The sequence below is a fragment of the Vombatus ursinus genome, unplaced genomic scaffold (genome assembly GCF_900497805.2).
Source record: "Vombatus ursinus unplaced genomic scaffold, bare-nosed wombat genome assembly UNPS02001419.1, whole genome shotgun sequence".
Lineage (NCBI taxonomy): Eukaryota > Metazoa > Chordata > Mammalia > Diprotodontia > Vombatidae > Vombatus > Vombatus ursinus.
Window position 1 is genome coordinate 2,147,309 of NW_020941197.1, and position 17,009 is coordinate 2,164,317.

Consider the following 17,009-nt stretch of genomic DNA (forward strand, 5'->3'; position numbering starts at 1 on the left):
TCTGAATTTGAATCTGGAGCTGTCAAATAGAAGTAAATCAATTACAAATATTTGCAACAATAGGAAAGACTACATCTTCTCCATGTGCTAGGATCAGTGCTGCATCACCCAAATCAATTAAGCCAGCAGATATCCTATTTCTCTAATTGCTGACAGAGGCTGTAATAACAAAAGACTAAAAGGGCATTTTTCCTAAGCAAAAAATTCACACATCTTGCTTTTTTAAACAATCACTTAAAATGAAAAATTTTCAGATTATTTTTTACCAACCTGTGGTATCATGGCACTCAGTTCAGAAATATTCATTTTATTGTACATAGCTTCACTGGTTCGATTTTCATGTGGGATCATTACCTGTTGGAAACAAACCCAAATTATTTTTCTAAAGGGCTTTTTTTTGACTTACTATGTGACTTCTGAGAACATAGCTATGGCTTCTAATGCCCATTCCAATCAAATTAAAATTCTTCATCACATCATGGGTTTTAATGGCAAGCCCTTCAAGGCCAAGAGCGGCTTCATTTTTGTCCTTCTCTCCTCAGTGCCTAGCACAATGCTTGGCACATAGCTGAGGCTCAACAAATACTTACTGAATTGAACTAAATTGATCCCCTCAAGCTAAGCTTGCCTTCCTCTGTGCCAGTCACATACATATTATTACCCCTTCCTGGAAAAATCCCTACCTTGCCATCTTTTCTTTTATGTCATCTTTTATTTTGTAGACTTCATCTCCCCTACACTCCCACCCTCCTCCCACAGTTGGACACCACCCAAAACTTCATCTTGGGTAGAACTAAGCTAAAAAAAAAATCCATGTTTTATTAAACAGGAAATTCCACTAACAGGAGACATACATGTTAGGATAACTTAATCTGAAATTCTGACAATGATGTCTATAACCTAAAGAAGACTAGGTTTCAAAAGCTAAGTGAAGCTAGGTAATTCTGGTAAACACCCCTCTTCCACCTGAACATTTCTGGAGGTGAGAATAAGGGGGATGGTGGAGTGATTCAGATATGTGATTTTATCAGTACAATGAATAGTACTGTTTCCCACTACTGACACTCTCTGAAACAATACACATCAGCTACTAATCTACCATTTCTAGTCTTACGCATTTTCCTGGAGCCCTGAGAAGTTAAATGACTTGCCCAGGGTAACACAGTCAGTCTATATCAAAGGCAGGACTTGAACCCATGTCTTACGACCTGTATCTTACTATAACATTCCCCTATCAGAATTATCCAGATAATCGTCATGTCAATATATCATCAATACACCCATAAGACCACCCCCCTTCCTAGAATGGGAGAAAATTATTTTGAAGAAGAGCAGACCACCCCTCCTGTCTCATTGCCTGCGGTCTCCATCAGGCTTCTTAAACTTCTTCCATTCTGTGACCCCTTTTCACTTTTTGGCAGCGCTTATTGCATTTGCATGCCCTAAGGGCATGCTTTGCGTTCAGAGCCTAAACTGCAGTGAAGTTGGGTAAGGGCTGCCACAGGCATCTCAAATTCATTACATGTTTGATTACTTTTTTTTAACTTTTTTTTTTTTTAGGCAATTGGGATTAAGTGACTTGCCCAGGGTCACACAGCTACTAAGTGTCAAGTGTTTGGTCTGAGGCTGGATTTGAACTCAGGTCCTCCTTACTTCAGGGCCGGTGTTCTATCCACTGCACCACCTAGCTGCCCCCACCTGTTTGATTTTTAATTAATTTTTGGTCGTGTGCATTTTGAAACCTTTTACTCTTGCCAAATTTTTTTCCACAATCCCGTATGGGGTCGAGACCTATAGTTTCAGAAGCACTGTACTTTACATGAATTCATCACCTGGATGTCCTGCTTTCATTGCAACCAAACTTCCAGCCCTTCGTATATTTAACATATTTAACAATAATGGTCCCCACTTCACTACCTAACCATAACTCCCAGTATTCCTTTGAAAAAAAAATTCTTTTTATGAGAGCCTTAGAGTCTTACATTAAGGTGATCTCATCCTAAATTTGCCCTATTTTAGCTCTGAACTATCCTGCACAAGTCATTTTCTCTTCCTAGATATGTATTCATACCCATCCAATCCATCACCACCTTTTTTCCCCTCCCATACTTCAAAATTTTCTTCCAGGGAGATGCATTTTAATTTCTCCGCAGTTTTACACTATGAGCCATCGTCTTTTCCAGGATTATGTGATTCCCTGGGTTTGCCCAGAGTAACACAGTTAATCTTCCCTGGATTTTTGTGATAATGATACCTCCTATAAAAAAAAAAAAGAAGATGATGATAGCTCCTGATTCTCTGCCTGCCTGTCTCATTTTCAGTCTCCCTTGCAGGAGCACCAGCCATGAGCCACCCTTTATACATGGTACCTGAGATCCCAGTAACCAAAATACGAGTCCCACTTCTCTCTCTAGACCCTTCCTCTTGGTGATCTTATCAGATCCTAGAGGCTGAACTAGTACCTCTGTCCAGATGTCTCTGATCTATTTATCCAGCCCTAGTTTCTCTCCTGAGTTCCAGTCTCACATCATCAACTGACATTCCCATATAGTTTCTCAATTCAACATGTCCAAAATGCAACTCATTTTCATTTCCCTTCTACTTCCCTATATCTGACAAAGGCACTAGCATCATTACAGCTGCCCAAGGTTCCAACTTTAGTCATCTTCTTCTCTCACTCACCCCCCTCCCATATCTAGTCAGTTACCAAGTCTGGTTAATTCTACATCTCCAACATCTCATGCCCATCCCCTTCTTTCCACTGACATATCTACCACCTTAGCTCAGGCCAGCATCACTACCATTACTGGTCTCCCTGAATACAATCTCTTCCCTCTCCAATTCATTCTCTATGTGGCTATCAAATTCATACTCCTAAAGGACAATTCTGACCATCCCTGTTCATTCCAATGTTAAGAATCATAGAATCATAGGTTAAAGCTGACGGGGAATCTGAAGGTCATCATATCCAACTGCTTCAATGCCTCTGTATTGCCCCAAGAAAAAAGTACAAACTCCCCTCTTTAGCCCTGAAAGATTTTCACAATCTGGCTTCAATCTATCTTTTCAAGACTGATCTCACATTACTCCTCTTCATCCTCTAAATTCCAGCCAAACTAAACTATAGAATATTCTCTGTAAATGGCATTCCATCTCTCACTGCCAGGCTTTTGCTCTCTCCCCTGCCTGAAATGTTTTCCCTCCTCGCCTCAGCTTCTTAAAACCCCTCACCTTCAAGGATCAGTTCAAGTACTGCCTCCTAAAAGAGGTCTTTCCTGAACCCTCCTCCCAAATATTTAGTACTTATTTTGTACATTTTATATCTATGCCTTTTATTTATCTATAGGCATATTATTTCCTCTTATGTTGTTTCTAAATCACCTATCCATGAATGCAAGCTCCCTGAGAGCAAAGACTAGTCCATTTTTGTCTTTGAATCTCTAGTACCACCTGAGTTCAAATACGGCCTCAGACACTGGCTGGGTGACTCTGGGCAAGTCACTTAACCCCAATTGCCTTAAAAAAAAAAAAAGAATCTCTAGTGCCTAGCATGCTTCCTGGCACATAGCAGGCACTAATATTATGGAAGGAAGGAAGGAAGGAAGGAAAGAAGGAAAAGAGGGAGGAAAGAAGTATTTTTTAAACATCTATTATTATGCTAGGAATTGTGCTAAGCACTTTACAAATTGTTGTCATTGTTGTTGTTTGTCCTTCATTCTCGAATAGGACCAATGACATTACAGGGCAATATCTAGACTTGCCCTTGAATTGGATTTAAGTGAAGCAGAGCTGCAGAAAGTCGTCAGCCTCACTCTCTTCTCTAGAATCATAGAAGTCCAGTGGCAAGACAAATGTCAAGATGACTGTTGCTGGGCCAGGATGCAGTGGATGAATATTACTATCTCATTTAATTCTCGCAACACCTTTGGGAAGTAGGTGCTATTATGATCCCCATTTTGCAATTAGGAAGCTGAGACAAAGTGAGTGACTTGCCCAAGACTGCAGCACTAGTAAGCATCTAACGCTAGATTTGAACTCAGGTCTTCCTAATTCTAGGCTCTGCACTCTGGTCACTATGCTGCCTAGCAGCCTCAATGAATGAATAAATGGATGGATGGATGTATAGATGAATGGATGGATGGATGGATAGATGGATGGATGAATGGATCTCGTCCATGAAGCCTTTTCATACTAAATGTACATCTGTCATTGATTCTATACACACATTTCCATAATTTTGTTTAAAAGGATTTACATGTGCTACCCTGGCTTAACTTTCCCTCCCCCCTTAGCCTGTAAAGCTCCTCAAGAGGTATGATCATATATTTTACTTCCTTTTTAATTCCCTAGTGGTACAAAGGGCATTAGTTAAGGATAACTATGTCTAGGCAGCAGCAGAAAATCAGACTCTCCCAATGGAATGCAGTCAAGTTGCCCATGTATTTTTGAAAACAGAGCATAGAGTGGGGGAAAGTGGCAGCCAGCTGCCAAGTTCTGCCCCGGTGGCCTCTGATGTAAATCAGAATCAATCACACTTAGACACCTGCAGTTCTACTATAAGCAGAGCCCTATAAGCATGTAGTAGAAAATAGAGGGTAAACCAGAAGGTCAAAAATCCATGACACACAGGCTTGCCAGATTATCATTCCTGCAGCAACACATAGGATTGTGGAGGTTGGTGTGTTCAGGTCATGGTGGGGACTGGAGTCGTGGCCAGCCTGTCAGTGTCCTCTCCACCCCTCACAAGGGAATGAATACAGACTTGACAAGGCACTTCAGAAAAGTTGCCAAAACTCAGAATAACTGTAACAAAGCTGTATTCAAAAATCTACTTATTAAAAATTACTTTTTTTCCACCTAGAATCAGAGGTGGTCTCCATAATTAGATTTAATCGTATTGGCTCCCACTGGACCCATAAATCTCTTGGAATTTTCTCCCTCATACTTCTGTTGGTAAAGAGCTGCGAACAAAGCCAGCAGCTTGGGTCCCTCATACTCTCCATCACAATGATCCATTCAGTATTTGTTGATCTATCCCTCCCAAACCAAGATCTATACCCAGGCTCCTTCCTGTGAAGTAATGGGATCAAGAATGGGGTTGGATGAAGGGGTCTGATTCTTCCTTGTTCCTGTGTTAGCAGGTATTTGCTAAAGACCCACCACGTCTAATTGCCTAGCACTGTGCTTTCCTCACACGTATGGAAAATCTCCATAGGCAGTTCTCCTGCTTGCCATTGTATACCGCCGCAGTGCTTCTGTAGACAGTGATGTATACATTCTCTCACTACAGCTAAGCCTTGGCACAGGTACGGCCAGGAACATAAAAGTAGAGAGAACAAGGGAGAAAGTATCTGCCTACTCCCAGGAAGGTGTGGTGCCAGTGTCTTCCTCTTGTTTGTTGCTTGTCCTTTGTTCTTGAAGAGGACCATGACATCAGGAAGGTGATGCCATGACTTGCAAGTGAATTGGATTTAAGTGAAGGAGGGCTGTGCAAAGTCACCAGCCTCACTTTCTCCTCCAGAGCCTTCTGAGTCCAGTGTCCAGATATAGATCAGGACAACTGGAGATGGCCTGCCAGTGTCTTCTCGAATACAAAAGGGATGCTACAAGGTGCAGTGTTGATGTCCAATAGATTCTTTGAGCAAGTATGTCTCATAAATTCAAGACCTATTTCTTAAACCAAGCTTTTTAGCAACATTACCAATGGTACCTTTTATTTACTCACCTCAGCTATTTTAATTTCCAGCCTGAGCACTGATTTCATGTCATGCTCAGCTCGAGAGACATTAGCACCCAAAAGCACTGCGGTATCCACCATGAACCTGTAAAGGGCATCTCGGTACTGGAAAAAAAAATGGAGAGCCAAGTGATCATGACAACAATCTCTTAGGATGGAGGGCAGAAATACTAATTGAAATAAATACCTTACGCTTTCCAGCCAGCACTGCCGGTGCCAACCTTATGTAACACCACCCACTCATCCACCCACCACTTTGAGAAAGAGACAACTGATAACCACTCATGGACTGTTGCCATGGGAGACAGGGGTAGTCAGCCATCACAAATCAATGAGAATTAGTTTTCCAGAAACGTATGATACTTGTTATTAGATACATACAAATGGATGTAATAGGTTTGAACAATTTTAAATAAATCCAGAATAATAATCAAAAGTTCAAAAGTCCTCTTTCCAAGAAAATGAAATCTTAATAAAATGATGAAGAGTGATGGTATCTAAAAGGAAGCATGATCTAACAGCATGGAAGACTGTGGGGAACTGATTCACCAACCTAACACCAATACATAAACTAAAGATGTAGTTTGTTTTCCTGGTTTGTTTTTTGGTGCTTTGGGTTTGTTTTGGGGTTTTGTTTTTTTTTCTGCTCTGTTTTTGTTCTAGTTTGTGAAAAATTCATTTTCACAAGGAACCTAGTTCTCATCTCAGAAGAGGCCAAGAAGAAGGTAGGCCTCCAACGAAACATTAAAATTTGCTCCATGAATATCCATAAAAGCTCCATTGTACTCCTGATACATTATTTTGAGAGAACTTAATAGTCTGGCAAATAAAGGAGGAATCCCTTGAGTTCAAGCAGCTACCTTCCTTTCTAAATCTGGGGTTTCTTACTCTTGAAATCCTTTCTATCTGGGTAAAAGGAAATATGTCATTGTACAGGTTCCACTCCAACAGACCCTCAGCCAAAAGGTGAGGTAGCATTTAGTACATTTCATGAACATTAAGGGAAATCACAGCTCAGCAGATGTTCATTCCATTCAATTCCAAAATGAAAGGCACCTGGCCCCTGCCTTCAGTATTTGTCACAAAGCTGGTGAGTCTCGGATTTGAACTCTTTCTCCAGACTAGAAAGCTATCTCAAGTATCCAGGGAAGGGCAGGTGAAGAGGGGGGAAAGCAAGCTTTTATTTTCCTCCAGTTCAGTACTGTCTTACACTAGATCTGCAATCATGATAGCTTGGGGGGGGAGGGGATTAACAGGAAAAGAAAGATCAAACATCTTCTGGAGGTTATTCAATTCATTTGGAGTCTTAGAAGAATCTCCCCAAGTATTTAAAGTTTTCTAGCTCTAACCCAATCTTCAGGCACTCTTCAGATTAGGCTGACCCAGGAAGTTCTGCTTGGTTAATGCCACCTGACTCTTCCCTGCTCTATTAAGAATTCCCTCAGCACTTAGGAACTTAGTTTCTACTGTGTTCTCATTTGTATCTGCTAATGGACTCTCTCATCTATTCCATTTACTTGGAATATTCCCCTGTTTCCTTTGCAGGGAAAAAAACCCTCTAGTCACGATTTCTTATAGAATCCTTTTTTAATTATTATTCTGCTGTGTGAATGGAAAGGAACCTTTATTTAGGGGAGAGGGTGGTATGTTTAAGTTCAGAATAAAATAACAAAATTGTAAATTTAAAAAGAGAAAGAATCTCTTTGAGGAAAGGGACTAATATAATTCAGACAACCATGTCTTCTAAAAGACCAAAGCCAGAAGAAGCCAATATTTCTTCCTACATAAAGAATCTAGAATGGTAGATTCTACTGCTTCCAGCTCAGGGTAGCAGCATAGTCCACTTCTAATTCTGAACTATGAACTTGAAAAGAGTGTCCCACTCGGCAAAGACAGGCAATGAAAGGTAGAAAACAACTTACAGCTTTAGCTTCTGTGCTGTTATCAAGGTAATCTTCCCTCACTGCTAAGGAGAGAGTTGCTTGGTCTAGCTGTTAAAATAAAAATATTACCACGTTAGAAATTCACTGCAATTTCTTGTATTGTACTATAGACACATAGGTTATGCTGAAAGCTTTTTTTCCTGTTGTCATAAAAAAATGCATTCGGTGCTGGGTACAAATGGGAACTCAACAAATGATAACGTTTATAATTCAATAAATCATCATTATAAGTCAATTAGCCAAGAAGCATTTATTAATCACCTACTAGTGTTAGGCAATTGGGGGTATAGTAGAAAGAGGATGGGGCTTGGAATCAGGAAGATCTGAGTTTAAAATCTGGCCTCAAACACTTACTTATTAGCTTTGTGACCCTCAGCAAGTCATTTAACCCCTATTCACCCCAGTTCCTCATCTGTAAAATGGGGACACACTTGAAAAGGAAATGGCAAACCATTCCAGTATCTTTGCCAAGAAAGCCCTCACAAAGAGTAAGACAGGACTGAACAACAACAATAACAGATGTGTTAGGCACTGTGCTAAGGGCTAGGGAATACAAAGAAAAGCAGACAAACAAATAAACCCTGCTCTCAAGGACCTCCTGGTCTAAGAAGGGAGCCAACATGAAAACAGAAATACATATAAAATAAGAAATATACAGAGTAAACTGAGATGAATGATTTTCTCTGTCTGCACTAGACTAAGAAAGTGCTCATGCAGCTAGGGTCCTTCGAAGATAAGCCGACCCTCCTTTCTATCTTCACGGTCTAGCAGTTCCCAAGAGAAAAGACTGTGGCTTTTGCCATTGCCTTGCTCCTCCCCTTTGGGAGCGGTTTTGTCCTTTTCCCACCTTTACTTCACCTTTCGCCCTCCCACGCCATGCCCCTTTAGGTGAAGATTTCTGGTATCTCTCCTTCCTTTGTCCTGCTATTATAAAAATACAAACTTCTGTATGGATTGTGAGCTCTTTGGATTGCACATGCATGTTCATTTATCTTTTAATAAACCTAGTTTCCATGTAAATTTTGTGAAGTTGTGATTGTCTGTTGACAACTGTAAATAATCTCAGAAGGAAGACACTAGTGTGCTTGTCAGGTCCCAAGTGCTTGACAGCTTGTTAAATTTCCAGGGTGAGCATTTACACCTCAGAAATCAGGGCTTGATTTGTTGTTTTGTTGATTGTCTAGACTTAAGAAATTGTTAATTATGCAGAGTAAACTTAGAAGTGTGTGCATGCTCTTTTTCTTTTTTTAAGCCAAGTTGTTACATATTTAACAGCATGCCTCTGTATTGCTCTATAAACATCACTTGAGCTCAGCAAGAGTACAGCAGAAGGCTCAAGGAATGAAGTCAGCATTGGCCTAGGTGGTAGCTATAGGCTGATAATAGTAACTGGCATTTGTATAGCATTTAAGGTTTGTAAAGTGTATTACATCCATTATATCATTTGAGCTTCCCTACACCTCCGAATGAGGAAGACTGCGAAAAGCAATTGTATAAGGAGGGACTTTAGCTGAGACCTCAAGGAAGCCGAGGGATCTAGGAGGTGGTGATGAAGAGGGAGTCAGTTTCTGGCACAGTGGACAGCCAGCAAAAACGCCCTTAGTCAGGAGACGGAGTGGAGTGTGGAAGTTAAACCTGCCCCAGCTCTCTAAGCTACAATTTCCAGTCCTTTTGTCTAGCTCAGGTCTCCCCTCCAGGGAACATCAGGCCTTTCCTAATCTCTTTAGTCATTAATACTCACTATCCCCACCCTTCCCCAAAATGCTCCTTTGTATTTAATTAAATTATGTATTTTTCCACATTTTACTGCACTGAGGGTATGGGCCCATCTTTATATTTTTGGCTTTGTATTCTTAATGCCTGCCACTCCGTAAGCCATTCTTATGTACTGTGGACTCCTTTGGCAATCCAGTGAAGCCTATCTCAGAATAATATTTCAGCGAAGCCCTTTTAATTTTTTTTTTCTTTTTGAAGAGGCAATGGGTTAAGTGACTTGCCCAGGGTCACACAGCTAGTAAGTGTTATGTGTCTGCGGCCGAATTCGAACTCAGGTCCTCCTGACTCCAAGGCCGGAGCTCTGTGCCACCTACTGCCCCCTCATTTTTTTCTTTTAATATTATTTTATTTTTTCCAATAACATATAGGATAGTTTTCAACATTCATTTCTGATAAGATTTTGAGTTCCAATTTTTTTCTCCCCCCCTTCTTCCCTCCCTCCCCAAGATGATGAGCAATCTGGTATAGGTCCTACATGTGCAATCATGTTAAACATATTTCCACATTAGTCGTGTTATGAAAGAAGAAACAGAACAAAAGAGAAAAACCACAAAAGAAAAAAAAGCGAAAATTGTATGCTTTGATCTGCATTCAGACTTCATAGTTTTTTCTCTAGATGTCTATAGCTTTTTTCATCACGAATCTTCTGGAATTATCTTGGATCGTTGTATTGCTGAGAAGTGCTAAGTCTATCATAGCTGATCATCACACAATGTTGCTGTTGCTGTGTACAATGTTCTCCTAGTTCTGCTTACTTCACTCAGCATCAGTTCATGTATGTCTTAGTTGAAGCCATTTTCAGAATAATGTTTTTAAATGCATAAAGTAAAATACATCTGATTATAAAGGAAATCAAATATATGGAAATACAGTTATCAAATTTAAAACAAACAAAAAGTTCACACACCCTAGCTTAAGAAGACATTTGTTGAAATTGAAATTGAGTAATAGCCTCCTATTACTCCTATTATTACAATGTGTCAAACAGGCAATCACAATGTCAGAAGACTTAGGTGAAAACCAATGCTAAGTCCCCGTTGTGGTTGTTTTTAAGGTGAAAAGAGACAACTGTTCTTGCAACTTTTAAGACTTTTAGAGCCTTTCCGGAGCCCTTCAATCACCTTCCCTGAATTCTTCAGCTCTGCCCCCCACCTACCCACCCACCCTTCATTCCTGGCTATCATGAATTGGGACCTCCTGCTTCCTGAGTGTCAGGGTGCCCCAGGGCCACAACACACTAGGGATCCTGCTCATGCTTGCCTCCATAAGCTGGCCCTGAGACACAAAAGCTCCTTCTTTCCAGCTAGGACTGCACTATCTCTTGTTCGTGCCTTCCACGAAAGGTTTCCTGAAGCCCCCTAGGACACATCATGACAGGCTAAGCAGGTGAGGGCTGACACAATGTCCTACTCCACATCTTCCCACCTCTTCCCTTGTTCCCTTTCATTTTATGCCATTTAATCCTTTTTTCTTTTCAACTTCTGGCACTCAATGATACCTGACTCCCTATGGAAGATAATACATCCTTGACTTCCTTTCATTGCTGGTTGTACTTTCTCTCATACTTTCAACTCATTGGTTGCAGCTCAAAATACTCCTTGATCCCCACTGCCACTCCCAGACTTTCACTGTACCATTATAATTCATCAACCTCTCTTCCTTTGAGGTTCATTCAATCCAAATTTATCGGCTAATGCAGATTCTGTTATCTATCATGCTCTCTCTCTCTCTCTCTCTCTCTCTCTCTCTCTCTCTCTCTCTCTCTCTCTCTCGACTAAGGATCTAGTCTCATACTTCACCAAAAAAATTTGGTGACCTTCACCAAGAGATCTTTCTTACCTATTTTTCCATATCTCCAAATCCTCTGCCATAACTCCTTACTAACTCTTCCTTTCCTTCAGTCTTTGATGAAAAGGTGGCCATTTTCTTTGCCAACTACAATTCCTCTATATGTGCCCTTGAGTCCATCCTACTATCTTCTCTGGCATAATGCCCTAATATCATCTCCACTCTCTCTAATCTTTGGTTTTTATTCATTCCTTCCCTGTTCCTTTCAAGCACGTCCAATTCTCAACCACCCTTCAAAAAAGTGACCCTCCTTAGACCCTGCAATGTCCATTATCTCTCTTTTCTCCTTCTCCCTTCTTAACTAAACTTGAAAATGCCATCCTCACTTGCTGCTTTCATTTCTTGTACTGTCAACTGTCTTCCAAATCCTTTGCAATCTGACTTCCAACTTCATTATTCAACTTAAACTTTCTCCCTAAAGTTACCAATGATCTCTGAATTGCCAAAATAAGTTGACTTTTCTCAGTCCTCATACTTGACCTTTCTGCTATGTTTGACATTCTTGACCATCTTCCCTTATCATTATCCCTATTTACAGATGAGGAAACTGAGGCAAACAGAGGTTATGCAACTTTCCCAGGGTCACACAGCTAGTAAGTGTCTGAGGCTGGATTTGAACTGAGGTCCTCCTGACTTCAGGGCTGGTACTCTGTCCACCATGCCACTTAGTTGCCCTTCCCTCTTACATTTAAGGGCACCATCCTACTAATCACCCAAGCTCCACCCCTCAGTGTCCTCCTAAATTCCTTACTCTGATTGACACTATATATGTGTGTGTGTTATGTATATGTATATAAATATACATAATATATTACATATATATATATATATATATATATAATGTTACCAAATCCTGTTATCTTGTTCTCCACGTTTCTCAGACACATCACCTTTCCTCCTTTCTCACAGACACCCTCACCATGTCTTGCTTAGACTATTTCAACAGCCTTCTAATTCCTCCACACTCTAATCTACCCTCTATACAGGAGTCAAAATGATTTTCAAAACTCCTGGTCTCGCCATGTCACTCTATTCAGTAAACTCCAGTGGCTCCGTATGGCCATGCAGAGCAAATATCAGCTCCTGTTTGTTACATAAAGCTCTTCACAATATGGCTTCTTCCTACGTTTCCAGTATTCTTATACATTACTATCCTCTAAATAAAGTCTAGTGACACTGGGCTACTTGCTGTTCCTCCCACACAATATTCCATTTTCCCTTTTTGAACGTTTGCATTGTCTCCTATCCTTGGCATACTCTCTATTTACCTTAGCATTGCTGGCTTTCTTCAGGACTCAGCTTAAATGGTACTTTCTACAGGAGGCTTTTCCTGATTCACCCAGTTCCTAATGCCTTCTCCTCAAAGGGTCCCTTCCTTCTATATACCTGTGATCTCTTCCTTTAAAATGTAAGCTCCTTGAGGGAAGGGACCCTTGTTTTTTTGTTTGTTTGTTTGTTTTTGTTTTTGTTTTGTTTTGTTTGTCTCCTTAGCACAGCACTTGAAACAAGGTAAGTGCTGAATAAATGCTTGTTGGTTGAGTGATCAAATAATAAAATAATGGAATTCTAGAGTTTGAAGTGACATTGGAGCCTCATTAGGAAAGTAACCCCTCATTTTTCAGATGAGAAAATTGAGACTTGAAGAGATGAAGTGACTTGCCTGAAGTCAGACCCCTTTGGTGATGCTAGCAATGGGACTAGAACACATTTCCTACTTCCTAGCCTGGTGTAGTTATCCCTTCCACATCGAGACTTTCCCCATCGAGGTTTCAATATATCATGGGTCTATATAAGAAATTAAATAGGATTTTGGGGGGATTTTTGCAGAAGCTGCAGATGACATACAAAGGCCAACAGATGACACAGAAAAAAAGTTTAGAAACTCAGAAATGCATAAAATATATGTATAGTATTATATAATATCAACCCAAATTTTATAATAAGGTACTATAGACACCACATAAAAGAAAAAATCCAGACTTCTCTGGTGCAAAGAGAGGGCCAAAAAATTTTACTCAGATTTTGCAGATCACAAGGATGCCATGCCCCCCACGATGTGGAATGGATAACTATACTCTTTTTCCTACCTTCATCAACTCCCCTCCTTCATTTGCCTATGAAAGCTCAGTGAAATCTGAAATCAAGCTGACATTCTAGAGTTTCTTCAAAATCCTTGGTGTAACCCTGGACCATTAAATATAGAATTACATATATGTTACCTTGGCTTTAACTCTAGCATACTCAAGCCATTTGGCATTTCTCTTGGGCAGAATAAGTCTCACAGAAAGGAAACACCCAAGGCACAAGACAACCAATACCACTAAAGGCAATATTAATGTCAAATCTAAGTTCCAAACGTCTAATACTTAAAATGAAATTTAGTTGAATTTAAGGTTGTTATGATTTCAAGAAATCATTTAAACAGATTAAATAAGATTAGTTAAGTAATGTCACAAGAAACTTCAAAAAAAAAAACCCTCTGCGCTGGTGGCAATCATTCCAACCTCCTCATTTTAGAGATGCAGAAACAGTCTAAAGCAGCACCAGTTGCTTTCTTCATCCTCCAAACCATTTTTTAAAGCCGCTTTTTTTTGTAAGGGTGTAAAAAATTGGAACATCCATTAGGTATCAGTCAGAACCAGGATGTTTCCCAGGTAGTACACATTGATAGAAAAATGTGTATAATTTAAAAACAAAGTTCTTATGTTCATAACAAATCTGAATATTACAGTCTAAAGGGGGTAAAAAAAGGTAGAATCTAACACATTGCACTGGAAATAAGAGACTTTTCCTTAAGCTATACATGAACTGATATTTTAATTATAACAAATCCCTGGATAGGAAGCACCCAAGGACCATGGAAAGAAACATCTGGCAAATAATGATGTAAGGAAAGGCGGGGCAGAGAAATTAGAGAGATTTCATTTCTAATAAAACAACTCTTTGCCATCTTTGTGCATTCAGCTGTAGTGTCAAACAAAAGTGGGAAGCTGAGTGATAACGATTTTACATCATTGTTTTCTCAAAATAGTAACACATGCTCAAGCAGCCCCAACAGTCCAAAACACTCAGTCAGGATAAGATTTACATAAGACTTCCACTTTCCTTTAAGTTATAACTCTTACTGTCTTCTCAGACAGAGTAAACTTTAGGATATTAAAGACAGACTTTTTTCTGGAAGTTTGGGTTGATCCTTAATGGATATTCCAATGTCTCACTTACACACACACACACACACTCTCTCTCTCTCTCTCTCTCTCTCCATATATACACATGAACATAATATATACATATATACATATACATGTATTACACGAATACATACACACGTACACACATATAAATGCACACACTTGTGTTCTATACACATGTGTAGATACATATTATATATATGTGTGTGGACATGTGTTGATACCTATGTACACACATGTTGTGTACGCATACACATGTATGTATGCACATATGAGCATATATACATGCAGTGTACCTACATATATGCATGCACATGTATATCCACATATCTCTATGTGCATGCATGTATTATGTACATGCACATGCACACATATATACATGCATACACATGTACATACATACACATGCACAGCAAGCATTTCAGTTAGACAAGTGCTTATTTTCTGAGCAGCTTGAGATAAGGCATAATAGTAAAAATTTATTCCTCTTATTGTCAGCAGGCATTCTCTCTGTAGGTACAGGATAATGTCTCTTTGAGTGCAAAAATACCCCAATATTTGCATAATAATGATACATAAAGATTCATAAGGTTCTTTACACTCAGGTCACATTTGAATTGCTGAAGGCATCCCAGGCATCCCAAGCTCTGCTTGCTTCTAAAAGTTAGACAACAACATAGAAGTTTTCCAGCTTTATGTTTGACATTCTAATACATACGAGGTGGCCGAGTAGCACTAGTATTTGGGTTGCTGCACAAATTTACATCCTACCATGCCAACTACTACAACTGAAATTAAAATGTTGGCATCCTCTGTAGATTTGTTGTTCTGAAGCAGACCTCCCAGAGAATCAGATTTCCAAAAAGTAAGTAAGTCAACAGCCACTGAGGAAAGCCTCCAGCTGGGAAAAGAAAAACTAGAAGTTGATCCACCAGAGATGGAATCTTGCAGCTGGAATCAGGAGAAAACAGGGACCAGGTTTAGGTTAGAATGTTAGCTCTTTCATATGAGTGTATTAGTATACATGTTGAAACTGGCCACACACATACACATACACACTTGTATTGAATTTACCAATGTATGAGCACATGGAAGCATCACAAGGTCCAAGCTAAGTTTTTCTTTTTTTGTTGTTTTGTTTTTGTTTTTGTTTTTTGCTAGGCAATAAGGTTAAGTGACTTGCCCAGGGTCACACAGCTAATAAGTATCAAGTGTCTGAGGTTGGATTTGAGCTCAAGTCCTCCTGACCCCAGGACCAGTGCTCTATCCACTGCTCCATCTAGCTGCCCCCCAAGCTAAGTTTTTCTACATTCAAACAAGTGTGCTTTAACTATGATTTGGAGAGTAAAAAGAACTAGAGGGATCCAAGCACAAAAATTATAATGACCAATACAGAAACTGGAGGAAAAACTGGCATTTATTATGGTGGTTTATAAAGCTAAGTGGAATAGTAGATAGAGCACTGAGCCTATATTCTGGAAGACCTGAGTTCAAATCTAGTCTCAGACTCTTACTAGCTGAGGGACCCTGAGCAAGTTACTTAACCTCTGTATACCTCAGTTTCTTCATCTATAAAAAGGGGATAATACTAGCACCTATCTGCCAGGGTTGTTATGGAGATAAAGTCTTAGAACAGTGACTGGTACATAGTAAACACTACATAAATGTTAACTATTATCATTATCATTGCTATTATTATTAAGGAATCTACTCATGTTTAGTCTTTTACTTCAACACTTCAATATACTTGCAATGTCACTGAGGTGGGCACTCCCACCAAAGCTATAGGTCATCATTCCCAGCACCTTCTCATCCTATGCAAATCTTCCATGTTCTCTTGGAAGTCCCTCTCCAGGTATTCATTGCATATAGCCTCATCTAGATATCTTGACATTCTGTAACTTCCAATGGAGTGGGCAGGCTGTCTATCCATATGACTGGCCCAACTCCTTTTCTGGACTTGCATCTCTTAGACGTCATTCTTTATGCCATTCCTCTTAGGCAATTCTTCACTGGTAATGTGCCACAGCCAACATCCCCTCATCATGTGCCTACCCTCTGTGAGCTGGGTGATCTGCAACTATAATTCTTCTAAGACTGCAGTATTCCATGTCTATGTGTCTAGAAATTCCCATTAAGTCTCTTTGTTATTTTCTCTAGGTCTTAATTATGTAAAAGTGAGTTCTTTCAAAGAAGTCATCCCCAGGAGAAAGAAGTGATGTTTAAAGGCCATGTAACAAAACCACTACCTCAGAGCTACCAATACATGAGGGCAGATACATTAAGTGGCTAATGTAACTGACGAATTATGGTCCAGCTTACCACCAACTTCACTTCAAAGTGGCATCATGGTCCAGTGGAACAAGCCATTGAAGAGTCAGGAAGTATATGTTTAAGTCTCGGTTCTGCCACTAGCTGGCTGTGTGACCTTAGGCAAGGTACTGTACCTCCTGAGCTCAGTTTCCTTAACTCTAAAATGGGGATCATAATGGCATCTAGCTTATGGGGTCATTG

General features: G+C 39.9%; 1 protein-coding gene across 1 annotated transcript in view; it reads right to left on the reverse strand.

Annotated features, from left to right (window-relative positions):
- PHEX (phosphate regulating endopeptidase homolog X-linked) overlaps positions 1 to 17,009 on the reverse strand; it is a 263,978-nt gene that overhangs the window by 179,006 nt on the left and 67,963 nt on the right. The window contains exons 6-8 of the mRNA XM_027868359.1: positions 7,660 to 7,728; positions 5,726 to 5,842; positions 271 to 354 (exon numbers count right to left, since the gene is read on the reverse strand). Of these exons, the coding sequence (XP_027724160.1) occupies positions 271 to 354; positions 5,726 to 5,842; positions 7,660 to 7,728 (270 nt within the window). The remainder of the gene's footprint in view (positions 1 to 270; positions 355 to 5,725; positions 5,843 to 7,659; positions 7,729 to 17,009) is intronic.